This window comes from Hyperolius riggenbachi, chromosome 1 (genome assembly GCF_040937935.1).
Source record: "Hyperolius riggenbachi isolate aHypRig1 chromosome 1, aHypRig1.pri, whole genome shotgun sequence".
NCBI classification, from domain to species: Eukaryota; Metazoa; Chordata; class Amphibia; order Anura; family Hyperoliidae; genus Hyperolius; species Hyperolius riggenbachi.
Genome location: NC_090646.1, coordinates 98295330 through 98323313, shown reverse-complemented (window position 1 = coordinate 98323313; position 27984 = coordinate 98295330). Strand labels below are relative to the sequence as shown.

The window sequence follows — 27984 nt, the reverse complement described above, 5'->3', positions numbered from 1 at the left end:
GCGTGGTCCTGCGTCACTTCCGCTGTGCTGAGCGGAAGTGATGTTTGGCGCGCATGCGCCGGAGGGTGCCGGCGCCATTTTGGAAGTGGTAAACTACTAGCATGATGTATCCCGCTCGTATGCGGCTTTCCGTCAGTCTTAGGCGTCCAGTATGACGCATATGTATACAAGGAAATGACGCTTCAGACGCCTGAATGCCACAAAAGCGCTAAGGCGTATTGGAGCGTCCAATGGACGCATATAGTGTTCATGTATGGGATAATAGAGGTAATTGGAACTCTAAGATGGGGGATCCTGAGGGGTACCTAAACGATAAAAGATTCAATATAAGCTATATGACCTGGGGAAATTCTTTTAAAGGGAACTCAGCACTCATATCCAATTTTTCACAAAACGTAGACAAACCTATACATAATATCTAAGAAAGCTGGGGTAAACATATAAATTGATATAAAATACAACAATAAAAATAAAAACAAAAATAAAAATAATAAAAATAAAAATAGATATTTAAAAGTCCAACAGCAAAAACCATTATGTATCCCAGTGGATCGAAATCAGTAAAAGAGAGGACGAGTGTAATAAAACTTTCTATCACTATCAATCGTAGTGCCACTACTGGCACACATAAGATTCAGTATCGTTTGGGTATAAAAATCCACCTTCTTCATGTTTTTGTCTAAAATGCTTTCTCTAAGACCTCATTAAGACCGTTAGGGACCAGACTTTTTAGGATATTGATCCAGTAGATCTCCTTCTGGCGCAAGGCTTCAAAGATATTTGGGATGTGTGGGGGAATCGCCTCTATAAAAGTGATACGGAATAATAGGGGATTTTGATCATGGTGTGTGCCAAAATGTCTGGAGACACTGTGGAGTGCTAGGCAATTGATAATGTTTCTCTTGTGTTGGCCGACCCTGCTGCGGGCCTCCTGAGTCGTGCGGCCCACATATTGGAGGCCGCAAGGACAGGAGATGAGATAAATGATGAACCGAGAGTCACAATCAATATATTGTTTTATGGGGTAGGTGCTAGATGTGACGGCCGAATGGAAAATGTTGGTATCATTCACAAATTGACAAGCCATGCATCGGGGCTTATTACATGGATAAGATCTGGGTCTAGTATTGTCTTTGGACTGTGTGTTCTTAAGTCTGCTAGGTGCAAGTAAGTTTCGTAGGCTTGGGGCTCTCCTGTACGTTAAGGGTGGTCTATCAGGTATAGCTAATTTTAAGTAAGGGTCTTGGAGTAGGAGGTCCCACCTGTTTTGTAGTATTGATCTAATAGTTTTATGTTGAGCACTAAATCTAGTGATGAATCGTGGAAAGGATGAATCCTGGGTTGTGGCTATTGTAGGTTGGGTGGGACCAACTTGGGTCGCTCTGCGTCTGGCATCTCTAAGTAGCTTCTTGGGGTACTTGCGTTCAATGAATTTATTTGTCAGGATTGCAGACTGTGAGTGGAAGTCCTTGTGGTCAGTACAATTGCGGAAGATGTGTTTATATTGGCAATAAGGAGTATTGGTGGTCCAGGGTTTGTGATGGTGACTATTAAAATGGATGTAGTTATTAGCATCAACTTTTTTTAAAAAAGTTTTTGTTTTGATTCTATTTCCATCAATGTATAAGGATAGGTCTAAGAATTCTATAGTAGTACAGTGGTGTTGGGCTGTGAACTGGAGGCCAGCTACATTATTGTTTAGGTAGTGGACAAATTGTGTAATGCTGTTGGAGTCACCCTGCCAAATAAAAATTAAATCATCAATGTATCTTTTATAGAATATAATATTATTTTGGAAGGGATGTTGAGGGTGAAATTTGAGGTGTTCCAGGAGGCCCATGGACAAGTTTGCAAACGAGGGTGCAAACGAACTGCCCATGGCCGTCCCGGTCAGCTGGTGGTAATACTTGTTCTGAAAACTGAAGGAATTATGCGTTAGGATGAATTCAGCACATTGCGTAATAAAACTTCTCTGGGCCATGGGCATGTGGGGGTTGTTGCTTAGAAAGAAGTCGATAGCCGTCAGTCCGAAATCATGGGGAATATTGGTGTATAAAGACGTTACATCGCAAGTGAGCCAATGGTAATTATCTTGCCAGACAATACCTTTTATTAACTGTATGAGGTGCTGGGAATCCTTAAGGTAAGATGGAAGTGACCGTACATGGGTCTGGACGTGATGATCAACAAAGACAGATAAGTTACTTGTAGTGGAATCGATACCTGATATAATCGGTCGGCCCGGTGGTTTACTGAGTGTTTTATGTATCTTGGGAAGGTAATAAAAGAAGGGGGTTCTGGGGTGCTGACTAATGAGGAAAGTTCTTTCCCCCTTAGTAAGGATACCCTTAAAAAAATTGTCATTTATGAAGGCTTTCAGTGTATTGTTGTATTCCTCTGTCGGGTCATGATCAAGGATGGCGTAATGTTGGGGGTTATCTAGTAAGCGAGAGGCCTCTTCCAAATAATCCGCCCGATTTGAAAGAACAATGCCCCCGCCCTTATCCGCAGGTTTGATTACAATATCGTGCGTCGATTTAAGTCTATGTAGTGCAGATTGTTCTGCATGTGTAAGGTTGGAGGGGGGGGGGGGAATCCTGTAGGTTGATCTTTAGGAGGTCTTCTAGAACTAGATCGTGAAAGGATTGTAATAAATGGCCCTTGGATGCTGTGGGATAGAACCTAGAGCGTCCCTTTAACTGAGTGGTAATATACCTCTCAGTGGAGACCTCACCTGGGTTTACTGTAACAAGTGATATTGATGGGTTATCCGTAATAATCAAGCCATTATCGGGGTTGGTAGATGACTCCTTGTGTTTTTTTATAGCGAAATAACGTCTTAAAGTGAGCTTACGTATATAGGTGTTTAAATCGGTGTATAATTCGTTTAAATTTGATGTGTTAGTGGGGCAGAATGATAAACCTTTCTCCAACAACTTTGTTTCATGAGCAGATAATAAGTGATCAGATAGATTAAAGATACTTCTTAGTTGTGTGTTGGGGTTGGAAATGACTCCGGTGCATCTTTTTTTATTTGTTTTGCCTTTGCCCCGGCTGCCCCTTTTCCGGGGTCTGGGTGCGATCGCTTCATGTTGTGTCTGAGGTTCAAGACAACTTGATTGTTGGTGTGGCTCGGTAGAGGGAGAACCAAGGTGCTTTGGGACAGGGAGGCTGGTAAATCTAAAAAACATGCTGTAGTCAGAGTATTGTCGGGTCTGTAGAGTGATCTGAATTCTGTGTTGATGTTTCATAAACACTTAATTGAGAAATACTAATGTCATCTGTGGTGGTGTTACAGGCATGACTGGCTTGTGCGACTGACTTCGGGTCAGGCGCAGGAGATACACACAGTGTAGCCGGTGGTGGCCCCTTAAGAAACTTGTAAAGTGGTTTTAGATTGCTAGATTTAGGGATGTTTTTATTGTTTTTGATTTTGATGTTAGGTAATTTACCCTTCTTGGATTTAATTTTAAAAATTGGATCTTTCTTAATTTTGAGTGTAGAGTTAGTTTTTCTCACTGGTGTTATTACAGGGGCCGCAGAAGGGTCGGCCAACCCCGTCTCCAATGTGGAGGAAGTGGTCGCAACTGGCCCAGCAAAGAGCGTCTTTTCAAGCGTAGTGGTATGGGCAAAGCTGAATTTTGGTGGAACATATGCTGGGGGAGGTGGTAATGGCGTGACAGGTGCTGTGATCGGTGGTGGGAAGGTGGGCAGTGGCAAGGGGGTGGATAGGAAGGAAAAATGCGGGGTGGTGGTGGAGGGACGGTGATACTCATAAGTGGCAGCAGTGGGGGACGTGAAGGTATAGGATCGGCTATAGGGAACCGAGTTTTGCGCTCGCGTTCCCTATGTTCTGCATATGCTAACCGATCTCTATTCAATTTCCTCAACTTTGTGTCAATGGTGTCGACTTCAAATTTCTTCACCCGTGAGATGAGGTTGGACATGTGAAATTGATAGGTTTTGTTTTTGGAGTGTTGGGCCAGTGTCTGTCTGAGTTCTAAAATAACGGGTTGGAGGTCATTTACTATGGAAGTTCTCTTTCTTATGATTCGCTCCATCATCCCGCCCGTACAGGTTTCAAGATAACTATACCAATCCTCCGTGTAGAGGAGGTCTTTAGGGAAGGAGGATAATGGTTTAATACGTATACCGTCCGGCGAGATTTTCTCGGCTATATACGTTTGCTGCATAGCGATGTCTGCTAGGTTGAAGAACTCATCCTTCAGCACGGCCTCAAGTTTATGGAAGATGGGTTTAAGATCAATGTTGGGAGTCACAGGGTTATCCACTGTCGGTGTATTTGGAGGGACATGTGGTTCGGTGTTCTTGAACTGTGTGAATAAGCAAGTCCTATGTACAGCGCGTTCATCGATGAACTCCATTCTAAGGGCTGCTATCAGGTCTGACACTCCACCAGATCGGGGAGGCTTTGGATGCACTTCAGAGACAAAAAACAAAAGACCGAGAGCCCAAATGGTGCGGTATTTCGGAACAATAGAAGCAAAATTAGTAGAAAGAGTTATACTCACAAACACGGGTTGCCCCTAGGCAACCACTCCATATGCCGGTGGGGAGAATTAGAACCTGACCCCACTCAGGTATAAGATGTCGCTCTCTGTAGAAAGAAACTAGGAAGAATCCTTGCCACCTTAGGTGGATTGTATTGTGATAAGGATAAGGACCAGAGGCGCCAAAAAGAGTAAAAACAATGATAAGATTAAAAATTGGGGGGAGACGTACTCACCACCCATCCAACAGACCAAGAACCAATATAAAACACAATGTTCGGTCAAAAAAATCAGCAATTTATTGGTACTCCCAGGTGCTACGCGTTTCACGGGATTATCCCGCTTCCTCAGGCAATCAAACAGGAGCACAAGCTACAAAAATACAAAACAATAACATACATAACTAAAAGACCCCAAGTACTTGTGATAATTTCAACAGAAGTCAGCGCTTTACAGATAAAGTGCAAACAACAGTGCAGGCATATACTCTGCGTACATAACAACTTCAAATAATCAGTCACTAAGATTCATTTTAGTATCTATATTCTATATACTCAGATGTACAAGGAATACAACCTATAAAAATGATGGAGATGTGTAACCTGTATGTCCTATATATCGCTATATTCAATGTCATGGTTAATCGTAATGGCTATCATCACCCAGTATCTAGTGATTTACACTGGACACTGGACATACAGGTTACACATCTCCATCATTTTTATAGGTTGTATTCCTTGTACATCTGAGTATATAGATACTAAAATGAATCTTAGTGACTGATAATTTGAAGTTGTTATGTACGCAGGGTATATGCCTGCACTGTTGTTTGCACTTTATCTGTAAAGCGCTGACTTCTGTTGAAATTATCACAAGTACTTGGGGTCTTTTATTTATGTATGTTATTGTTTTGTATTTTTGTAGCTTGTGCTCCTGTTTGATTGCCTGAGGAAGCGGGATAATCCCGTGAAATGCGTAGCACCTGGGAGTACCAATAAATTGCTGATTTTTTTGACCGAACATTGTGTTTTATATTGGTTCTTGGTCTGTTGGATGGGTGGTGAGTACGTCTCCCCCCAATTTTTAATCTTATCATTGTTTTTACTCTTTTTGGCGCCTCTGGTCCTTATCCTTATCACAGATATGGGAACTTGTAGGATAGTAGAACAATGGCTCAACATTTTGTTACAGAGTTTCTTTAAAGAGGAACTGTCGCGAAAATCTTAACATTTAAAACACATACAAATAAGAAGTACATTTCTCAGTGCTGGTCGTAATGGAAAAATCTACGCTTACGGATCATTACGCATAATTTTACGCTATTACGCATTACGCAATTACGGTTACGGCGTAGGAAATTATCTACGGTTCATCACTGTAATTACGCGTTAACTTACGCAGTTACGCGTAAGGACACCATAATGTAGGCGCTTACACTACGATGTTACGCGTAGTGCCGTAATACCCATTAATGCGTATTTTTGACGCATACGGACGATGTGTACGCAATAGCCGTCAATGTGACAGCTATTGCGTACACATCATTCGTATGCGTCAAAACGTACGCTTATATACTAAGGGCGGGAGAAGATACTACTGGTTGCTTAGGATGTTGACTGATTGGCTACTCTTAGAAAAGGGGAGTTTTTACGTTAGTAATTACGCATAAAATTACGCGTAAGTCTTCGTAAAATTACACATACCTAGCAATTACGGTAGACAGTGTAATTACGATACCACTTAACTCCTTACGCTAAATAATTACGCGTAAGACCGTAAGTTACGCGTAGCGCTTACTCGTAAATTTACATTGAATTACGATGCGTAATTACGCTCATGCATAATTTCGGCCCAGCACTGACATTTCTACCAGAGTAAAATGAGCAATAAATTACTTCTCTCCTCTGTTGCTGTCACTTACAGCAGGTAGTAGAAATCTGACATTACCGACAGGTTTTGGGCTAGTCCATCTCTCCATAAGGGATTTTCAGCATGACCTTTATTCTTTATAAAGACATTCACTGAAAAAGAATTATACAATGATGCTGGCCAGCCTCCCTGCTCGCTGTACACTATTTTGGCAGTTGGACGGAGCAACTGCCATTCACCAAGTGCTTTTAAAAATAAACAAAACTCTGAGAACCCCCCTATGAGAAGATGGGCCAGTCCAAAATCTGTCGGTAATGACAGATTTCTACTTCTTATTGTAAGTGACAGGAACATAGTAGAACATTAATTTATGGCCATTCTTACTCTGGGAGAAATGTACTTCTTATTTGTATGTGTTTAAAATTTTAAGATTTTCACAACAATCTACGCCCTGTTTTCATGGGTACCTAGCTGCCAGGGCATAGATTTCAATCCACCGCCGCTGCGCCTTCTCGCTGCCTACGTTGCTCCTGACTATCTCGCCACTATCTCCCCGCCGCAGCTCACTCGCTCTGCCGTCTCTATAACAGCAGAGCCCGGTGAGCGGCTCGGGAGCTGATTTCATTGGCTCCTGACCCTGTCTATCAACGTAAGCAGCTCCCATTGGCTTACATTGATAGGCAGGGCCAGGAGCTCACAGGAACTCTGCTGTGGGTGCCCCAGGTTACCGATGTGCGGAGGTGACGGTGATTGTGGCGGGTATGTGCTGCGATCATTTGTCGGTATTCGTCGCTATTCCGCCGTTTCTTGTACCAGCGGTCTCTGGTCCTTAAGGGGGCAGAGACGGCTGGTACTTAAAGGGAACCTGAAGCGAGTAAAATTATTTAAAATAAACACATGACGTAGCTGCAAATGAATATTACATACTTACCTCACCATCAGTTCCTCTCAGAAGCTTACCATTTTCTTCTTACAGTAATCCCTTCCAGTTCTGACAATATTTTGTCAGAACTGAAATATACCAGTTGCTGTCAGTTATATATCAACTGCTGTCAGTTACAACTGAATGTGCAATGTAATGTCCATGTTTCCCTATGGCTCAAGTGGGTGATATTACAGTTTAACAGTGTGCTGACCAGGTAGCTGTTATGGGGCAATGGCCATTTTCAAAATGGAGGACGAAGAATTTCCTTGTTCACAGTGGACAAACAGGACGCGGAAAAGGAGAAAGAGATTGAGGAGTAGACTACACGGGAGGTAAGTATGACTTGTGTATGGTTATTTTGACTTTTTATTTTCAGTTCAGGTTCTCTTTAAGTGGTTGGCCACTTAAGTACCGCAGGTCTAAACCCCCTAGGGACCAGGCCATTTTTTACAATTCAGGCTACTGCAGCTTTAACAGCTCGCTGCAGGGCCATACAACTGAGCACAAATTAATTGTGCCTCCTTTTCTTGTCACCAACAGAAGGTTCTTAGGGTTTTCTTTATTGTTAAAAGCACTTAGTGAATGGCAGTTGCTCCGTCCAACTGCCAAAATAGTGTGCAGCGAGCAGGGAGGCTGGCCAGCATCACTGTATTAATCATTTTCAGGGAATAAAGGTCATGCTGAGAACCCCCATGAAGAGATGGACTAGCCCAAAACCTGTCGGAAATGTCAGATTTCTACTACCTACTGTAAGTGACAGGCAACATAGGAGAAAAGTAATATGGCTCATTTTACTCTGGGGGAAATGTACTTCTTATTTATATGTGTTTAAAATTGTAAGATTTTGCGCGACAGTTCCTCTTTAATAGGCTGCGATTGAGCAGAGACAATAAATCTACATTGTCAATGTTTATATATAAAATAATACAATGGGCTATATAACAAAAGTAATTTTTAGCAGTAGGAGGATAAATACAATTGTTTATCTCATCAGTTTATTTTCACCTCAGGTTCACTTTAATATACATTTTACCACTATTACGAAAATCTTACAATGTAAAATACATACAAATAAAAAGTATTTTTTCTGTTAGAGTTAAATGCACTTTAAATTACTTTTTTTTTCCTATGTTGCTCTCTCTTACAGTAGGTAGTAAAAAGGTTACAGATCTGAAAGATTTTGGAGTAGTCCATCTAGTCATGGGAGAGTCTCAGTATTACCGGTATCTTTTTTCTTTACAAAAGCATTCCCTGGAAGATCTATACAAACATGCTGACCGGCCTTCCTACTCATTTGCACACTATTTTGGCAGTTGGACTGAGCCGCTGCTATTCAGTAACTGCTTTTGTAAAATAAAGAAATACCCTGTAAGGACGTGGACTAGTCCAAAACCTGTCAGAGTTTTACTACCTACTGTATGTGACAGCGAAATAGGAAATAAGTAGTGTAACATGCAAATCTACAATTTATATGTACGGTATGTATTTAAAATTTTTCATGATAGTAGGCCTTAACCATTTCAGCCCGCGGGGATTTTTCACCTTATGCATCGGAGCAATTTTCACCTCCCATTCATTCGCTAATAACTTTATCACTAATCACAATTTATTGATCTATATCATGTTTTTTCCGCCACTAATTAGGCTTTCTGTGGGTGGTACATTTTGCTAAGAGCCACTTTACCGTAAATGCATTTTAACAGGATTAATAAGAAAAAAATGGAAAAAATTAATTATTTCTCAGTTTTCGGCCATTATAGCTTTAAAATAATCCACGCTACCATAATTAAAACCTATGTATTTTATTTGCCCGTATGTCTCGGTTATGACACCATTTACATTTTGTCCCTATCACAATGTATGGCGCCAATACTTTATTTGGAAATAAAGGTGCATTGTTTCTGTTTTGCGTCCATCACTATTTACAAGCTTATAATGTAAAAAATGTTTGTAGTATACCCCTTCAAATGCATATATAAAAAGTTCAGACCCTTAAGTAACTATTTATTTCTTCTCTTTTTTTTTTAATTGTATTTTTTTTCCATTAAAATTTTTATTTGGTTAATATTTTGGTTAATACAGAGAGCGACTTCTTAATCCTGAGTGGGGACAGGCTAATCTCCTCACCTGCCTATACAGTGGTTGCCTGGAGGTAACCCTGGTTTGTGAGTATTCAATTCATACTCTTTCTAATTATCCAATTACCTTGACATACTACACCATATTGGGCTCTCGGTTCTTCTCTTTTTTAATATTTTGGTGTAGGACATAAACAGGTCATTTTTAATGTTGTTATCTGTGTAAATTGTAATGTAAAAAATGTGTAGCTGTAGTTTTACTATTTGGCCACAAGATGGCCACCTTCATTTTTGTTTACCCACCTTGTACTTCTCGCTAAGCGGAAGTACAAGGGGGATGTGGAAATCTGTCTGGGCAGAAGAACTGAAGCCTCACAGGTGAGCGCTTCGGTTTTTCTGCGGGGGAAAGGGATCGGTGATCAGGAACCATGTTCCCTTTCACTGATCCCAGGGCTACCGGGGGAAACAACGGGGACGCGGGGGTGCGCCCGCGATTGTGGACAGGAGCGCTCCCAAGCGCGGGAGCGCTGCAGAGCCGCCGCCCGGACGTGAGCTTCACGTCCGGGCGGCGGAAATGGTTAAAGGATATCTAAGGTAAATAAGAATGTAAGAATGGGGGGAAGCAGATATGTACAGGAAGCAGTCTTCATGACCACTGTTCCACTCGTTCACCTCTGTCGCCCATTGTTCTCTCCTTAAAGCCAGCAGAAGCTGTTTCTGGGTCGGCAGCAGTGCGCAAGCGCTAGGCCCATGGCTCAAGTCACTGATCATGCTCCCGTCGCTGGGAGTGCTCTAAGCATGCGCACTATGAGTCGCCTAGATCCAGCCCCATACTGGAGGTAGAGACAGTGAAATAACATCCAGACAGGTAAGTTAAGGGGCAATCCAAGAATGTATTCTATTTCTCTCAGCAAAGTGCAAAATACTGTTGTACAAAGCATGACATTCATCATAACTAAATTCTATCACGGTTCCTCTTCCTCCTGTTTCCTGTGACTGCTTATTGGTCCCTCATGGAATTCTTCCTGACAAATAGCAGAATGTGAGAGTGAAGGAGCAGTTCCTTAATATATCACTTACAAAATATACGTGAGTATTCTTCATTGAGAAGCCAGAACAGGAATGAGGCTCCACAGCAGGAAGTGCTGTACATACGCAGAGCGTATATCAAGTAGCCCTGTATGACTTTATTTTCTCTAAATGTGATTTATATGTTTTAAATAAGTTGGTATTCAAGCAAAAAAATACCTCAATGTCTTTGCCGTGAAGCGTATTTATTATAAAGCACACTGGATGTCATAATGTTGAAAATGAATATAACATCTGGTCTGCGCGAGCCGCGGAGAAAATCACATATCTGTGAGAAACGTACGCCACAGCGGCCTATTAGAACCTACACAGAGACCTTCTTCCTTTTATTTTATAGAATATTGCTCCTCTCACTGATGTTCTTCAGCTTCCTGTCAGCTTGTGGCTTTCATGGTTTCAGCTGGGATTACGAGTGATAAACATTTCATCACAGAAAGGATTACATTGAATGGTCCATCATTGTAATGCCTGTATTACTGCTGATTTTATCACTGGCCTGAACATGATAAATACTAATTACAGACTATTAACTCTGACTGAATAATACGATTTTCTGTGTAATGTAAGTGGGTAGAAAATAAATAAATAAAACCAAGCTTAGGTGTATGTACTGAGTGCTGAATGCAATACAGGCGTACATTTAAAATAGCTTTGAGTTAAAATTGGCTTGAGTTTACCAGGTAGTAGAATTTTAAAAGTGAATGAAAGCAGGGGTGGAACTTGGGCAAGGAGAACCAAACAGTCGCTTGGGGCCTCACCCACAGCATGCTGGCAGGGCCACCATGTCAGTAACTTGTATGGCTGCTGCTGCATCTTACTGGAGCCTCTTCACTCCAAAGTGTCCCAAGCAGGGGTGGGGCTTCCCATGGGAGTGGGTGGAGCTTATCATGGTCAGGACAAAGCTTCGTTTGCTCAGCCAAAGGGGCCCTTTTATTGAATTTAAAAAAGGGGAGTGCCTGGGTACCCAGAGCCCCCCAATCCCCCCCCCCCCCATCTTCCCGCCGCATGCCTGATAGTAACCATGCTGCACACTTAAAAGTCAGGAAATGAGCAATGACTTAACCTCCACATCTACTTTGTGTTCACTACACATTCTCTCCTCTGTTCATGTTTCCACTGATCTGCAGGTGTGTGAGTGTTGGAAATGGGGAGGCAACAGGATGCTACATACCCCCACTGACACCAATGCCCTATGGGGGGGAGGGGGAGTCCTTTTGATATCTGTGCTGGTGGTGGCTACCTCTACTGGGTGGACCCCTTGGCTACCTATACTGGGGATGGCTACCTATACTGGGGGGACATCTTGGCTACCTATACTGGGGATGGCTACCTATACTGGGGGGACATCTTGGCTACCTACCCTTGGTGTAGCTACCTATACTCTGGGTAGTGCACCTTTGGCTATCTACCTGTACTGGAGAGCTACCTATTTTGATAGGAACCACCTTAGGCTACCTATTATTATGGGAGAAGGGGCGTCTGACTGCAACATATTATATGCCGCTTGGGGCCAGAGGCGTATCTAGAGAGGTGCAGGCATGGCTCATGCCATAGGTGCCACATCACCATGGGCGCCATGTCTGCCCCATGCTACGCCGCATGCCTCCCTGTCAGAAATCAATTCTGTTATCTGGAGAACATGGCTACTTCATTTATAGCTGTAGGGCTCACTTGGCTAAGGGCCCGTTTCCACTAGGAGCAGTGCGATGCGGCTACATAGCCGCATCACACCGCGTGTATGCTGAAACACATGCACGGCAATGGAAGAGTTTCCACTGCATGCATGTGGTGCGGAGCGATACGAGAATCTGCAGCATGCTGCAGATTTTCGCACGCCCGCATCCGCCCGCAGCAGCATCCCATCTCCTCCAATACACTTCCGCATCGGGAGATGTGGAAGTGATGCGGCCGGCAGCGGAAGTGATGCGATGTGGCTAGGTAGCCGCATTCGCATCACTAAGTAGTGGAAAGAGGACAGAGAGGAAATAAGAGATATTTCCAACAAAGTAACTTCTGCAATATCCTGAGCCAAAAAACACAGGCAACCATAACACATGTACAGGAGAGAGGAGGCAGTTTTTAGAGGGAAAAGGGGCTCCTAGGGGTGGGGGCGCAATTTCAGTGTTTGCCATAGGCTCTATATTACCCAGATACACCCCTGCTTGAGGCTACAAAAACCTTAAGGTGGCCACTAATGATCCAACCTTTTTCATCCAATCTTACCATTTCTATGTAATAGAAGGGAACTGCCTAACTTATCCATTCAGTATATTCACTCTGTTTACCCTTCTACTACATAGATTTGGTAAGATTGGATGAAAATGATTGGATCATTAGCGGCCACCTTTAGCAGCACCCCTGAATGAAAGTCAATAGTCAATATGCCAAGTCCTGCATATCTCTTGACTCCGTCTCCATGCCACAAACCGTCTCTGCTGCAACACTATGCAGGCACAGTCTATATAACTGAATATGACTGCATGCATGGCACCAGAACAAGATTTAGACCAACTTTCGTCCACTAGGAGAAAATCGCAATATAAATGTTCTGTGTCTTCTCTAAATGAACTGCAGGCATTGTCCAAAATCTTCACCAAATTAAATAAACGAAAAAGGTTTTTTGTTTTTTTATTATTTTTTTTTATACTGTATGCTAAAATATGTGATATAATCAGCAGAGTGAATGCAGCAGCAGGGAGGTAGAGCTTCAGCCCGGAGGCATTAGAATCACAAAGAGTAGAGTGAATATTGTGTGACCATTTTAGAAGGAATGAAGAGTGCTGTTTAGCAGAGCGGTTATTTGTCTGCTCTCATTGTGCTACAAGCGACAGAGACTGCTGTGATTCCATCTCGTGGGATTATAATGCATTTCTCGGCTTGTATTTTTATTTTCAATCATAAATTGAATTTGGTCTGAACTCAATTCTTTTGTTGTAACCAAGCACACATTTAAACCTGTAACAACTAAGTAAGGGCAAAAGCAAAAAATAAGGAAGCTTTAACCAGGCTTCTTTTAGTAATCTAGTGCTTAGATACTCAATACATGGTAAGTGTACCTCAAGGGGTACTTTAGTGGGCCCCAGGAGGTACTTCAACCTGTCCTAGTCAATCCGTTATGTTAGGGCCCTTTCACACTTTCGAGCGGTGCGTTCAATTCATCCCACCGCGGCCTAATGAAAGTCTATGGGGTAGTTCACACTCCCCACATTGCAGTACGCTGCACCTGAAGTGCCCAATCTAATGCGCGTCCATACCTACGTTACCGTGCGGCTACTGTGGCAATCTGCGTCAGACCGGAAGTCATGAAAGTCTATGGTAACGTGCCTGTATTTAAAAAACTTGTTGCAGTTTTTAGTGTCGCACATATTTTAGCAATATGTTTCCGCGCACGTCATCGATGGCTCAACAGGAAGTGAGTGTCACTTCCTGCTTGGCTGGATGCCAGATGGGGATTACCGGGTACTAATGCAGTAATCCCAGAAAGCCTGTTTCTGGCGGCACGGTGGCTGCACCACACCGCCAATCTACAGTGTGAAGCCGGCCTCAGGTTTTGGAAATGACATAATGATATGCACATATATAAATTAGCCAGAATACATATTTACTGTTAAAGGACAACTGAAGTGAGAGGGATATGGAGGCTGCCATATTTATTTCCATCTAAGCAATGCCAGTTGCCAGGCCCTCCTGCTGATCCTCTGCCTCTAATACTATTAGCCATAGCCCCTGAACAAGCATGCAGCAGATCAGGTGTTTCTAACATTAAAGTCAGATCTGACAAGACTAGCTGCATGCTTGTTTCTGGTGTTATTCAGATACTACTGCAGAGAAATAGATCAGCGGGGCTGCCAGGCAACTGGTATTGATTAAAAGGAAATAAATATGGCAGCCTCCGTATACCTCTTACTTCAGTTCCCCTTTAAACATATGCATCAAGGAGTGTTCAGAAACATTTATACACAGTTATGGAGCACTCCTTACAAATATATATGCATCTTGGGGTTCTTTGGATGATGTTGCCCACAGAAGGGGTTACTTGGCCAGCAGAGTTATTAATGAAGGGGTACATGCTACAGTAATGTGGAGAAACAGTGGCAGTGACCTAGCTAGAAACTATGGGGCCCATAACAAAATGTTTGTCGGGCCAATAAAAAGCTAGTTCTGTGGTTGAGGTAGGGCCCCTCTGGCCCAAGGGCCCCGGTGCAATCGCAGCCTCTGCACCCCCTATTGCTACACCACTGGAATTATGATAATAATGCCCCCTTGTAGGCAATAAAAACTTGCAATAAAATATGACAGACCGTTCTTACTTTAATAATACGAGGGTCATCCACAAAGTAACACCAGTTTGCTTATATCTGCTGTGCAAGGTATTCTTTCTGTGTAATTTACCGGTAACTTGCATCTGTCAAGTTAATCTCTTCTCTCCCTGCTCCACTTGACACATGATTGCAGAATGCCAGTAACTGTTTGTTCAGCAGCATGAAGGCCCGATCCCTTCGACTCATAGATAAGGAATGTGATACTAATACAACAAGAACCTTGAAAACCTTGTAAAAAGACATATCACATGCTTTATGCTGGGAATACACGGGTTGATTCTGAGCCATTTAGATGGCTCGATAGATAATTTCTGACATGTCCAATCTCGCGCCCGATCGTTTCCGCACTCGATTCTGCATGGAGGACAATGGGAAAAGATACGAAAAACAAATGGAAGATAAGCCCGCAGAATCGAGCGTGGAAAACAATTGGGCGCGTAAACGAGCGGCAAAATCGACCCGTGTATTCCCAGCATAAAGGCCAACTGTAGTGAAAGAAGGTATATGGAGGCTGTCGTATTTACAGGGAGTGCAGAATTATTAGGTAAGTTGTATTTTTGAGGAATAATTTTATTATTGAACAACAACCATGTTCTCAATGAACCCAAAAACTTATCAATATCAAAGCTGAATATTTTTGAAAGTAGTTTTTAATTTGTTTTTAGTTTTATCTATTTTCGGGGGATATCTGTGTGTGCAGGTGACTATTAATATGCATAATTATTAGGCAACTTAACAAAAAACAAATATATACCCATTTCAATTATTTATTTTTACCAGTGAAACCAATATAACATCTCAACATTCACAAATATACATTTCAGACATTCAAAAACAAAACAAAAACAAATCAGTGACCAATATAACCACCTTTCTTTGCAAGGACACTCAGAAGCCTGCCATCCATGGATTCTGTCAGTGTTTTGATCTGTTCACCATCAACATTGCATGCAGCAGCAACCACAGCCTCCCAGACACTGTTCAGAGAGGTGTACTGTTTTCCCTCCTTGTAAATCTCACATTTTATGATGGACCACAGCAGGTTCTCAATGGGGTTCAGATCAGGTGAACAATGAGGCCATGTCATTAGTTTTTCTTCTTTTATACCCTTTCTTGCCAGCCAAGGAGTACTTGGACGCGTGTGATGGAGCATTGTCCTGCATGAAAATCATGTTTTTCTTGAAGGATGCAGACTTCTTCTTGTACCACTGCTTGAAGAAGGTGTCTTCCAGAAACTGGCAGTAGGACTGGGAGTTGAGCTTGACTCCATCCTCAATCCGAAAAGGCCCCACAAGCTCATCTTTTATGATACCAGCCCAAACCAATACTCCACCTCCACCTTGCTGGCGTCTGAGTCGGACTGGAGCTCTCTGCCGTTTACCAATCCAGCCATGAGCCCATCCATCTGGCCCATCAAGACTCTCTCTCATTTCATCAGTCCATAAAACCTTAGAAAAATCAGTCTTGAGATATTTCTTGGCCCAGTCTTGACGTTTCAGCTTGTGTGTCTTGTTCAGTGGTGGTCGTCTTTCAGCCTTTCTTACCTTGGCCATGTCTCTGAATATTGCACACCTTGTGCTTTTGGGCATTCCAGTGATGTTGCAGCTCTGAAATATGGCCAAACTGGTGGCAAGAGGCATCTTGGCAGCTGCACGCTTGACTTTTCTCAGTTCATGGGCAGTTATTTTGCGCCTTGGTTTTTCCACACGTTTCTTGCGACCCTGTTGACTATTTTGAATGAAACGCTTGATTGTTCGATGATCACGCTTCAGAAGCTTTGCAATTTTAAGAGTGCTGCATCCCTCTACAAGATATCTCACTATTTTTGACTTTTCTGAGCCTGTCAAGTCCTTCTTTTGACCCATTTTGCCAAAGGAAAGGAAGTTGCCTAATAAATATGCACACCTGATATAGGGTGTTGATGTTATTAGACCACACCGCTTCTCATTACAGAGATGCACATCACCTAATATGCTTAATTGGTAGTAGGCGTTTGAGCCTATACAGCTTGGAGTAAGACAACATGCATAAAGAGGATGATGTGGTCAAAATACTCCTTTGCCTAATAATTCTGCACTCCCTGTATTTCCTTTTAAGCAATACCAGTTTCCTGGCTGTCCTGTTGATCCTCTGCCTCTAATACTTTTAGCCATAGACCCTGAACAAGCATGCAGCAGATCAGGTGTTTCTGACATTATTGTCAGATTTGACAAGATTAGATGCATGCTTGATTCTGTTGTTACTCAGCCAAATAGATCAGGGCTTCCTGGCAACTGGTATTGTTTGAAAGGAAATAAATATGGCAGCCTCCACATACCTTTTGCTACAGTTGTCCTTAAAATAAAGGAAGTGGTTATGTTTAGAATCAGAAGATACAATGATGTTACTGCACTAAAAGCCGATAAATCTAAAAGTTTACTGATACTTTCGCCCTTTGAGTAGCATGTTGCACGTAGCTTAACCTGTGCTTCTTGGGTAATGCACATATTCTTATGGTAAAATTGGTAATGGGCTATTTACGTAATGCGCATTGCAAAAGTACTATGGGTTGCGCTAATTGAACTGTGCATGCTACTCAAATGGCATAAATTGACGTTAAACTTGCCATTGGCTGTCTGTGCATGGTAAATTTACCGGCTTTTAGTGTATCAACCCTCTGTTTGTCGAAGATTAAAAGTTTCCTTAATCCTACTAATATTATACATGGGAAAACGTGGATGTTTGTTACTCGACCACGCAAAAATGGCTGAATGGATTTGAATTAAATTTGGCACACACATAGTACATTACCTGGAATAACATATAGGACTAGTAACCTTAGCCTGTTTAAAAATGGGCTAGGTCTGTCTGCACTCGCACGCCACTCGCGTGCGCGCCCGCGTGCCGCCGCTCGTGCACGCGCCCGCCGTGTGCACATGTCCGCCCCTTCTGGCCCCGTCCTCCCTCTGCTCTGCACAGTCTCTGCACCCCTGCCTGCACGGGACACATACACGCACACAGGAAGTCAGGCACAGGGACGCAGAGACACTTGCATATTATTATAAAGGATACGTTTTATCCCCATAACCAAAAAGTGGGCGGAGACAAATACAAATTTCACTGGGAAAATGTAAACTGCAGCAATTCTTACACTGTTAATGGCAAGGTTCTCAAACTTTGCACAGTTGGTCACTGGGTAACTGGGATTAATATTCAGGAAAATTGGGTGGAGCCTACAAAGGGCAATCAAAATTCACCTGTTGACTTTCAAGGGGAATATTTAATTGCTGACATTCTTCAACTGTTAATGGCACAAGCCTCAAACCTGGTACAGTTGGTCATTGGGTGACAGGGGTTTAAATTCAGAAAATGGGGAGGAGCCACAAACAGCCAAGCAGATTTGTTTCATTTCAATGCAAGTTATCGATGCCAAAGACCGCAAAGCTAACAAACTTGGCCATTGAGTAATTGAGTAATTGTGTGTTAGGGTTAGAAAAAGTGGGTGCAGCCAACACCAGCCAAATACATCGGTCATCAGTGGGTGGGGACAAATACACATTTCACTGGGAAAATGTAAACTGCAGCCATTCTTGCACTGTTAATGGCAGGGTTCTAAAACTTTGCACAGTTGGTCACTGGGTGACTGGGATTAATATTCAGAAAAGTGGGTGGAGCCTACAAAATACAATCAAAATTCACCTATTGATTTTCAAGGGGAATATCTAATCGCTGCCATTCTTGCATTGTTAATGGAACAACCTTCAAACCTGGTACAGTTGGTTATTGGGTAACTGGGGCTCAAATTCAGAAAAGGGGGTGGAGCCACAAGCAGACAATCAGATTTGTTTCATTTCAATGCAAATTGTTCATGCCAAAGACCGCAAAGCTCACAAACTAGGTCATTGAGTAATTGTGGCAGGGTTAGAAAAAGTGGGTGGAGCCACCACCAGCCAAATACATACCCGGGCAACGCCGGGCCATCAGCTAGTAGATTAAATAAAGTTTGCAGGTTACCCTTGTAGTAATATATATTATTATTTTTAAACAAATACATGTTATTGAGTGTTTCTGTAGCAGTACAAAATATACAGCACAATCAGCCGCTATGCGCAGCCGGCGTGTATGCGGAACCCGGCGAGATGGGCGGAAACCGCGTGGAGGCTGACACCGGACAGGTAATGTAGTATAAATGCACTACACTACATACATGTATACATTGCGGCGGCAGCGGCAGGCCTATTGTCGTCTCGTTGCTTGTTCGCAATTCGGCCACCGTACCGCCGCGCACCCGACCAACCAACCCTTGGCCCGACATTTTCCAACATGCGAGATCGACTGTGCAGACAATTTCTATCCCGAAATTGGTCGCCTTTTCAGTCGGGCATGCACTTGGCAGCACCAGTTTTCATCCAATTTGATTATAATAATCGAATTGGATGGTCGATTGGTTGGTTGGTCGCCTAGTGTATGGTCCCCCTAAGGGCCTTAGCCCACTAGCGCAGTTGTGTGCAGTTGTGTCCGCTTTTCAGCATCTGTAACATTGATGTGTTGCTGAAAAGCGGGCACAACTGCGCACAACTGCGTTAGTGGGCTCAGATTCCGGGGTGGACAAGGAAATTGGGCCTGTGCCGAATGCCTTACCTGAATGTACCTAAAGAACATGTTATTTGTCATCAGTTACCAGAACATGCTATTGGTCATCAGTTATCCTTTATCAGTTAAAAGAGGAGAGGCAGGGCCGGGCCGAGGCAGAGGCGGGGCGCAGTGTAGGAGGGGGCGCACAACTCGCTCAGCTATCGTTTCCCTATTGTGTGTGAAGCAGAAAGAAATAAGAAGAGGGGATACATGGCAGTGACTGCAAGCCAGATAACTAGAGATGAAGGTGTCTAATAGCAATCAGTCTGTGATGGTTGGGGTAGGAGGGATGGGGGGACGCTCTTTGGTCTCTCAGCCTTGGGTGCTGGAGGACCGTGTCCCGGCTCTGAGGAGAGGTGACCCTGTGTCATAGGATGTTGGAGCCATTTGATCCTTTTTCCCCCAGAGTATGGGGTCAAGGATATTCTGGAAAAGTGGCAGGTTGGGGTTACACCAAATGGGAGTGAAAGGGGAAAGACAGTCCATTTTAATGCATTGCTTTTGTAGTAATAGTTTAACCCCTTCCCCTCCTCCGGGACGAGTATCTACGTCCCTGCAAAATCCCTCTACACCCTGCAGGAACGTAAATACTCGTCTCTCACTGCTGCGCACTCCTGCTCGCACTCGTTCTCGCCGCCGATCGTAAGAGGGGGTATAAGAGGAGTTATACTTATGCTGTTCCCATTCATTGATCTAAGTCCCCATGTTAATGATCGCTGGCATCAGTGAAATGCCGCAGTCATTCACAAAAAACGAAACTTACACGTCCACGCATTGCTTCCTGTTTGCGTACTAATAGTATGCTCAGGAAGCTAATGAGTGAGGACATCTTGTGGCCAAATAGTTAAATTACACCTACATACATTTATTTTATAAAAGGCCTTCACATAAATTAACTCCTTACCTCCCACACTCTACCATAGTTACTCAAATAAACTTTTGCATAAAAGAAAAAAAATTACAATAATAAAAAAATACATAGTTACCTTAGGGACTGAACTTTTTTAAAGAGAATCTGTATTGTTAAAATCGCACAAAAGTAAACATACCAGTGCGTTAGGGGACATCTCCTATTCCCCTCTGTCACAATTTCGCCGCTCCTCGCCGCATTAACAGTGGTTAAAAACAGTTTTTAAAAGTTTGTTTATAAACAAACAAAATGGCCACCAAAACAGGAAGTAGGTTGATGTACAGTATGTCCACACATAGAAAATACATCCATACACAAGCAGGCTGAATACACCCTTCCTTTTGAATCTCAAGAGATCATTTGTGTGTTTCTTTCCCCCTGCAGCTCTCATGCACTGAAGTGTCAGGCTGCTGGTTTCTTGCTGCAAACAGCTCTGCCCTTGTCTGTAATTCCTCACTATGTGAAAGCCCAGCAAGCTCAGAGGATTTATCCAGCTTGTAAAAGATAAGATAGAAGAGAGAAGCTGCCCTAATCTAAATAACACACAGGCAGTGTGCATAGAGGGGCCTGGAGGGGGGATTGCATAGCAGAACCACAACACTGAAGAACTTGGCAGTCTTCCAGACACAGGACGACAAGTCCGACAGGGGAGAGATAAGCTGATTTATTACAGAGATGGTGATAGTAGAAAGTGCTGCAGTAAGCCAGAGCACATTAGAATAGGTTTTGGAACTTGTAGGATGATAAAAAACAGGATGCAATTTTTGTTACAGAGTCTCTTTGATATGTAAGTCAAGAGGGTATATTACTGTTGTTTTTTAAATTAGGGCCTGCAAATAGTGATGGACGCAAAACTGAAAAAATGCACCATGGCGCCATACATTGTGATAGGGACATAATTTAAACAGTGTAACAACCGGCAGAAATTGGCAAATAAAATATGTGGGTTTTAATTATGGTAGCATGTATTATTTTAAAACTATAATGGCTGAAAACTGAGGAAATTTTTTTTTTCATTTTTATCCTATTATTTACATTAAAATGCAGTTAGAATAAAATACTTCTTAGCAAAATGTACCACCCAAAGAAAGTCTAATTGGTGTAAAAAAATAAATACAAGTATAGACCATTTCAATGTAATAAGTAGTGATAAAGTTGTTGGTGAATTAATAGACGCAGCACTGAAATGTGAAAATTGCTCTGGTGTTCAAAGGGAGAAACTCTTAGAGGTGAAGTGGTTAATGTGTATCTTTCAAGAACTTGCAAATAGCTACGTTGTTTATTTTTCTTAAATATCTCCCATTTTTTCCTATTACACATTTTGCAGTAATAACATTTTCCTTGGTGCTCTAGTAAATATACTTCCCTCTCAATGAATTTGCTACGTACTCCGTTTCATGCAGTTATTGTTGCTTTTCATGCCTTGCTGGCATTGTTCACGGCATAGAATCCCTATCATTACATCTTCAATTTAATGAGTTGTGAGCACACTGACTGACATCCGTTTCACAGCTTATATCGCAGACTGCTCATTGCCAAATATACATTTGACAGTTTCTCTGCTGCGGCTGTCAAGATTTCACATCCAGGAAAGTCACCTATAGTTTGAATGTACGACGAGCTCTCTAGACATCTTCACATCTTAGAAAGACGTGTGGAATAACACTAGGCAGCGATGTTTTATGATCAATGGCAATGGAGAGCAGGAGTGACAGGACACGTTCTCTTCACCATAGCCCCCGGTGACTGAAACCTCTGCTGCCTCAAGCATCACCTGGAGCTATGACTCAGAGTACTACTCACCATTAGAAATATGGCCAAATGTGGCACAATCTGTGTTTGATAAAATGATCCGTTTTTGATAATGTTATCAAATAGACCATAAAACCTTCTGTACATTTTCATTTTAATAATTGGTATCTTCAAAAATCTGATCAGAATAACAGGAAAATGATGGTCATGTGTTTGAAATTCCCTTCTTAGAGATTCATTTGTTAAAGTGATATGAAACTCAACATTTCCTCTTTGTTCTAAAAGATTATTTACAGCATAAGATCTATTATATAAAAAAAAAATGTAGCAGAACAGCATTCATACAGTTAAACACAGTGCATTGTTTCTTCAGTAGAAAGCTCCTTGCTTCAGTGGGCAGCTTTTGGCTGCATCCAAAGAGGTGATAACATTATCTTTTGTTTATTTTCCTTTGTCAGATACATTTAGTAAACATTAGCAAACTGCAGAAACTGAGCTGTATTAAAGAGACACTGAAGCGGAAAAAAATATATATATTATAATGAATTGGTTGTGTAATACAGATAATTACTAGAATTTTAGTAGCAAAGAAAATATTCTAATATTTTTATTTTCAGTTATATAGTGTTTTTTATAGCATTGCATTATTCTATAATATTTGCAGTTTAGACACTACTCAGCATTCTAAATGAGTTCAAAAGTTCACTAGCCTGCTCTAAAAAATCTTCCCTGCATAGGAAAAAAGATACTTATTGTTTTTTTTAAAGCTTATTATCTCAAGTGTCTGTCAGAGTTCTAAAGTTGTGGAGTTCAATGGCTAATTTGCATAGATAACAACTGGAGTTTCTTAACTCTTCCTTTACTGGAAACAATATTAGACTCGTATATCTGCTGCTAATGTTTTTTTTCTTAGCTGTACTACACATACAAATCATTATATCATAGTTTTTTTTCGCTTCAGTGTCTCTAGCTGAGAAGCAGAAAGAGCTGAGAAGTGATCACTATATGGATTTAATATATAAATACAGCAGCTATACAATAAAATGCAATAGCAGCTTTAAGAGCAGATAAACGGTACTTTGGGAATCTGTGATTTGTAAACAGACAATATTACTTGTGCACAAAAGCAGATATGATAACTGTATGAGTAGTAAAAAGTAGGAAAACACATTTTTATTGAATGATATGTTTTATCCCACTTTAAGTTGATTGTTTGAAAGACTGCATTAGTTATGGGCAGCTTAAAGTGTACCTGTCATGGAGGGAAGAAGAGGAGTTACACTTACCTAGAGCTTCTTCCAGCTTTGTCCATCCGGACCCCACTGTCCTGGGACTTTCACCCCCCAAAAAAGTCCACGACTTGGCTCAATCAGGACTAGTGCACCTGATATGAGTTAAGCATTCTGCGCCTGCTCAGTTAAAAGCCCTAACTAACTGTGCAGGCCCAGAACACTCTCTGCAATGGAAGTGTGACCGAGGAAGCGCATGGCCAGGACTGAGCATGCACAGTAGTCCGTAACTACCAGTAGCTAACAGCGGCACAACTCAGATCAGGTGTTTCTGACATTTTTGTCAGATCTGACAAGATTAGCTGCATGCTTGTTTCTGGTGTGATTCAGACATTACTGCAGCCAAATAGATGAGCAGTGCTGTCAGGCAACTGGTATTGTTTAAAAGAAAATAAATATGGCAGCCTCCATATTCTTCTCACTTCAGTTGTCCTTTAAGCTCTTTTTGAAAGTTTTTTTAGACCAAAATAACGAAAACTTATAAAAATATTATAGTATAATCTTTACAGTGTTGATTATGTGTATTATGTATTTTAAGAGGACCTTTGAATATAATTACTAATTGTCTGTGGTTCTTGTACAGGGCATGACTATTGAAAAACTGGGAAGAAGAGTTCTTCTGATTGGTGGATTTGGAATGATGACGCTGTTTTTTGGAATACTAACAATTTCATTGACTTTCCAGGTAACAAGCCCTTCTTCTTCTTCCTCTCCTGTTACGATTCTATGCTTGGATCCGCTAAGCCTCATGTAGTCTTCAGGTTTATGTCAATTACAAACCAATGTTTTGGGATTGCTTCAGGTGAGTGTGCCAGAAGCATGTTCATCTGTCTGATAGGCAGCCCTCCAGTGAGATGTATATTAGCATTTAACTACATCAATCCAAAAAAGACAAGGGACGCCCATATACAGTGTATACAATAGACTATCACTAGAAATTAGTATTACTGTTATTGTGTATTTATAAAGGGCTGACATTTTAAAGAGAATCTGTATTCCCAAAATGAAGTATAAACAAACATCCCTGCCTGTTTGGGGTCATCTCCTAGCCCCCTCTGTAATAATTTATTTTGCTGCTCTCCGCTGCAATAAAGAGGGTAAAAAAACTGTTTTATAAACTGTTTTGTAAACAGAAAAGATGGCCACCAAAACAGGAAGTACATCAGCAGAGCAGTGAACACAGTTAATACACAGTTAGTACACAGAGAATTCAGTGAGTAACACATTGAATTCAGTCTCCAGAGGTTATGTGCAAGTTTTGAAAGAGCTCTGTGTCAATGAAGCATGACAAGCTGTGTCTTGGCTCCGCACTGGTGTCAGCCTGACAGGCAGCTTCCTCCTCAGCCAGCTATTCTTTGTTCAGTTTATCAGTCTGTGTTTATCAGCCTCACAGATAGCAGACAAGCTGACAGTGAGAGCAAGGGGCATTATCTGTGAGGAATAAGCATCACGGTAGCACTGGAGGGGCTTGGAAGGAGTTAACTTGTTCACATTACTGAAGAGTTGGCAGCCTTCCAGACACAGCCGACAAATCCGACAGGGGAAAGATAAGTTGATTTATTACAAAGACCGTGCAAGTAGAAAGTGCTGCAGTAAGCCAGAGCACAATGGAACAGCCTTAGGAACTTGTAGGATAGGAGAAATACTGCTGAAATTTTTGTTACGGAGTCTCTTTAAGGTGACCAGTGACCACTGACGATACAATTTGCCAAATGATCGTTTACAACTGATTCTTTGTATGAATGATCGGAAATGATTGTTTGGGACCACTAAAAGACACAAATCTGACCAATTTCGATCAGATTAATTATATCAATCAAAATGTTTTAGATCAATCCCTTCAATCTGATCAGATTGTCTGGATATTTTGGTCCACTAGTGATCCCAAATGATCATTTCTGATCGTTCATATAAAGAATCGTCCGGAAACAATCGTTCAGCAAATGTTATTGTTAGTGGACACTTTTACACAGCGCTTTACCGAATGCATAGTTATTCCACTAAAATCTGGGTTGACACTACGCCGGGTTCCAGAGATGCCTACCTCTTGGGTTGCTAAGAGATTAACACTTTGTGGCCAGCTCTGCATGTACACTTCAGCAGATCTCCCTTTCCTTTCTGTGTTTTGTAAAGAAGCATTTATTTATTTTTAACAATATATTTTTATTAACAAAACAGCAAAATACAATCACAATTGCTTTACTGACAGCCGTAAGAGAATGGCAATAGCAGTAACGTCTATAAACAAATTCCAAACAGTAAACCAAGAACAGTCACGTCCAAAGAATGCCCCATACAGGGGCATCTCTTAAAGAGGAACTGTAACGACAAAACGGCCCCTGGGGGGTACTCACCTCGGGTGGGGGAAGCCTCAGGATCCTAATGAGGCTTCCCACGCCGCCCTGCGTCCCTCGGGGGTCTCGCTGTAGCCCTCCGTGCAGCGGTGACGCAATATTTACCTTCCTGGCTCCTGCGCAGGCGCTCTGATGCCTCTCGGCGCCGAAGTAGGCGGAAATACCCGATCGCCGTCGGGTCTGCTCTACTGCGCAGGCGCAAGTTTCCGGCGCCTGCGCAGTAGAGCGGACCCGACGGAGATCGGGTATTTCCGTCTATTTCCGTGCCGAAAGTCGCCACAGCGCCCCCGCTGGAGCCAGCAAAGGTAAATATTGAACTGACAGTCGGCACAGTCGCCGGCTGTTCGGAAGGCTGCGGCGAGACCCCCGTGGGACAGAGGACGGCGTGGGAAGCCTCATTAGGATCCGGAGGCTTCCCCCACCCGAGGTGAGTACCCCCCAGGGGAGGTTTTTGTTGTTACAGAGTCTCTTTAAAGAAAAACAGGATAGTGTCAAAAAGAACATTCTCTAATGCCAAAGGTTATACAGTATTAAAAAATGAGTTCCCTAGCTGAGCCTACACTACGTGTTTTATTATTGCTTTATAAAGTGCCAACAATTTCCATGGCTCTGTACAAAGTATGAAACGAACATGGGGTACATAATAATATAATGGTGTACACCAATATACAAAATACAAAACTGGTGACAAAATGCAAAAACAATACAAAATACAGAATACAAGATACAGAATTGGTAATGACGGTGATTAAAGTGACATGATGAATAAATTGTATAATGATGTTCAGGACACAAAAGGAGGAGAGAGCCCTGCCCTTGCGAGTTTACAATCTAAAGAGAATTGGGGAAGGGGGGGGGGGGAATAAATCTTTCTACTTTTTATTGATGTTGTTCCAGCATAACATCAATAAAAAGTAGAAAGACTAAATAAAAAAATGTACTATACAGTCCAATCCCAGCTGGGGAATGCCCCCAAAACAAAGACCTTTGAGGGCACGTCCCCACCCATTCCAGAAACCTGTGCAGAAGAAAAAGCGAGGAAAAACATTTGAGAGAGTGAAGGAAAGATAGAGAGCAGAAATAGTGAGCATATAGGACAATAAAGGAGGGAACAGGCTGAGAACACAGTGGGAAACACAGCCAGCCAATATACAGTAGAAAAGGAGGATTAAACCCAGAATACTCACCCAGGGGGACACCATTAGAGATGGGCCGAACGGTTCGCCGGCGAACGGTTCCAGGCGAACTTTGGGGGTTCGCGTTCGCCTGCATCAGGCGAACTTTTGCGGAAGTTCGATTCGCCCCATAAAGCTGTATTGAGCAAAATTTTTCGCCTCCATTTTACTGTCAGCAGACATGTTATTGTGAAACACACTGCTTTCAGTGCTAAAGACCCCACCCTCCCTTCAAGCTAGGTCCTTTTATACCATTTGACTCAGTTGTCTGCCTACACTAATTAGTTATGGGACAGCTGCTACACACTCTGCTAGGGAGATTTTAATTGGCCTCCCTCCTCCCTTCTACCTTTCTACCTATTCCCTCCTCCCTCCTACCGGAGGGTCTCTTCTGCCAGGGAATTATACTATTTTAAAAACCAGTATACATCATACCATAGCCGGGAATCGAACCCAGATCTCACTGTGTGGTGGGCACGTCACCCTAAGCACTGTACCACTACAGTAGTAAGTGAAGCTTGCCTAAAATTTAACATTTATGCTCAACGCAATAGAACCATTAGGTTGCTTAAAGGAGAACTGTAGTGAGAGGTATATGGAGGCTGCCATATTGATTTCCTTTTAAGCTATACCAGTTGCCTGGCAGCCCTGCTGATCTATTTGGCTGCAGTAGTGTGAATCACACCAGAAACAAGCATGCAGCTAATCTTGTCAGATCTTACAAAAATGTCAAACACCAGATCATACCATAGCTGGGAATCGAACCCAGATCTCACTGTGTGGTGGGCACGTCACCCTAAGCACTGTACCACTACAGAAGTAAGTGAAGCTTGCCTAAAATTTAACATTTTTGCTCAATGCAATAGAACCATTAGGTTGCTTAAAGGAGAACTGTAGTGAGATGTATATGGAGGCTGCCATATTGATTTCCTTTTAAGCTATACCAGTTGCCTGGCAGCCCTGCTGATCTATTTGGCTGCAGTAATAATAATCCAAACATTTGTATAGCGTTTTTCTCCTGTCAGACTCAAAGCGCTCAAGAGCTGCAGCCACAGGGACGCGCTCAAGAGGCCACCCTGCAGTGTTAGGGAGTCTT

The 27984-nt window shown here is 42.3% G+C and overlaps 1 protein-coding gene across 7 annotated transcripts in view; it reads left to right on the top strand.

The window, feature by feature from the left end:
* The window catches only part of SLC2A9 (solute carrier family 2 member 9), a 524193-nt gene that overhangs the window by 260023 nt on the left and 236186 nt on the right, over positions 1–27984 (top strand). For all 7 annotated transcript variants that reach the window (XR_011030521.1, XR_011030522.1, XM_068277492.1 and 4 more), the window contains exon 10: positions 23943–24044. Coding sequence is in view for 5 of the 7 variants with exons in the window: in XM_068277492.1 (XP_068133593.1) it covers positions 23943–24044 (102 nt within the window). In the remaining 2 variants the exon portion in view is untranslated. The remainder of the gene's footprint in view (positions 1–23942; positions 24045–27984) is intronic.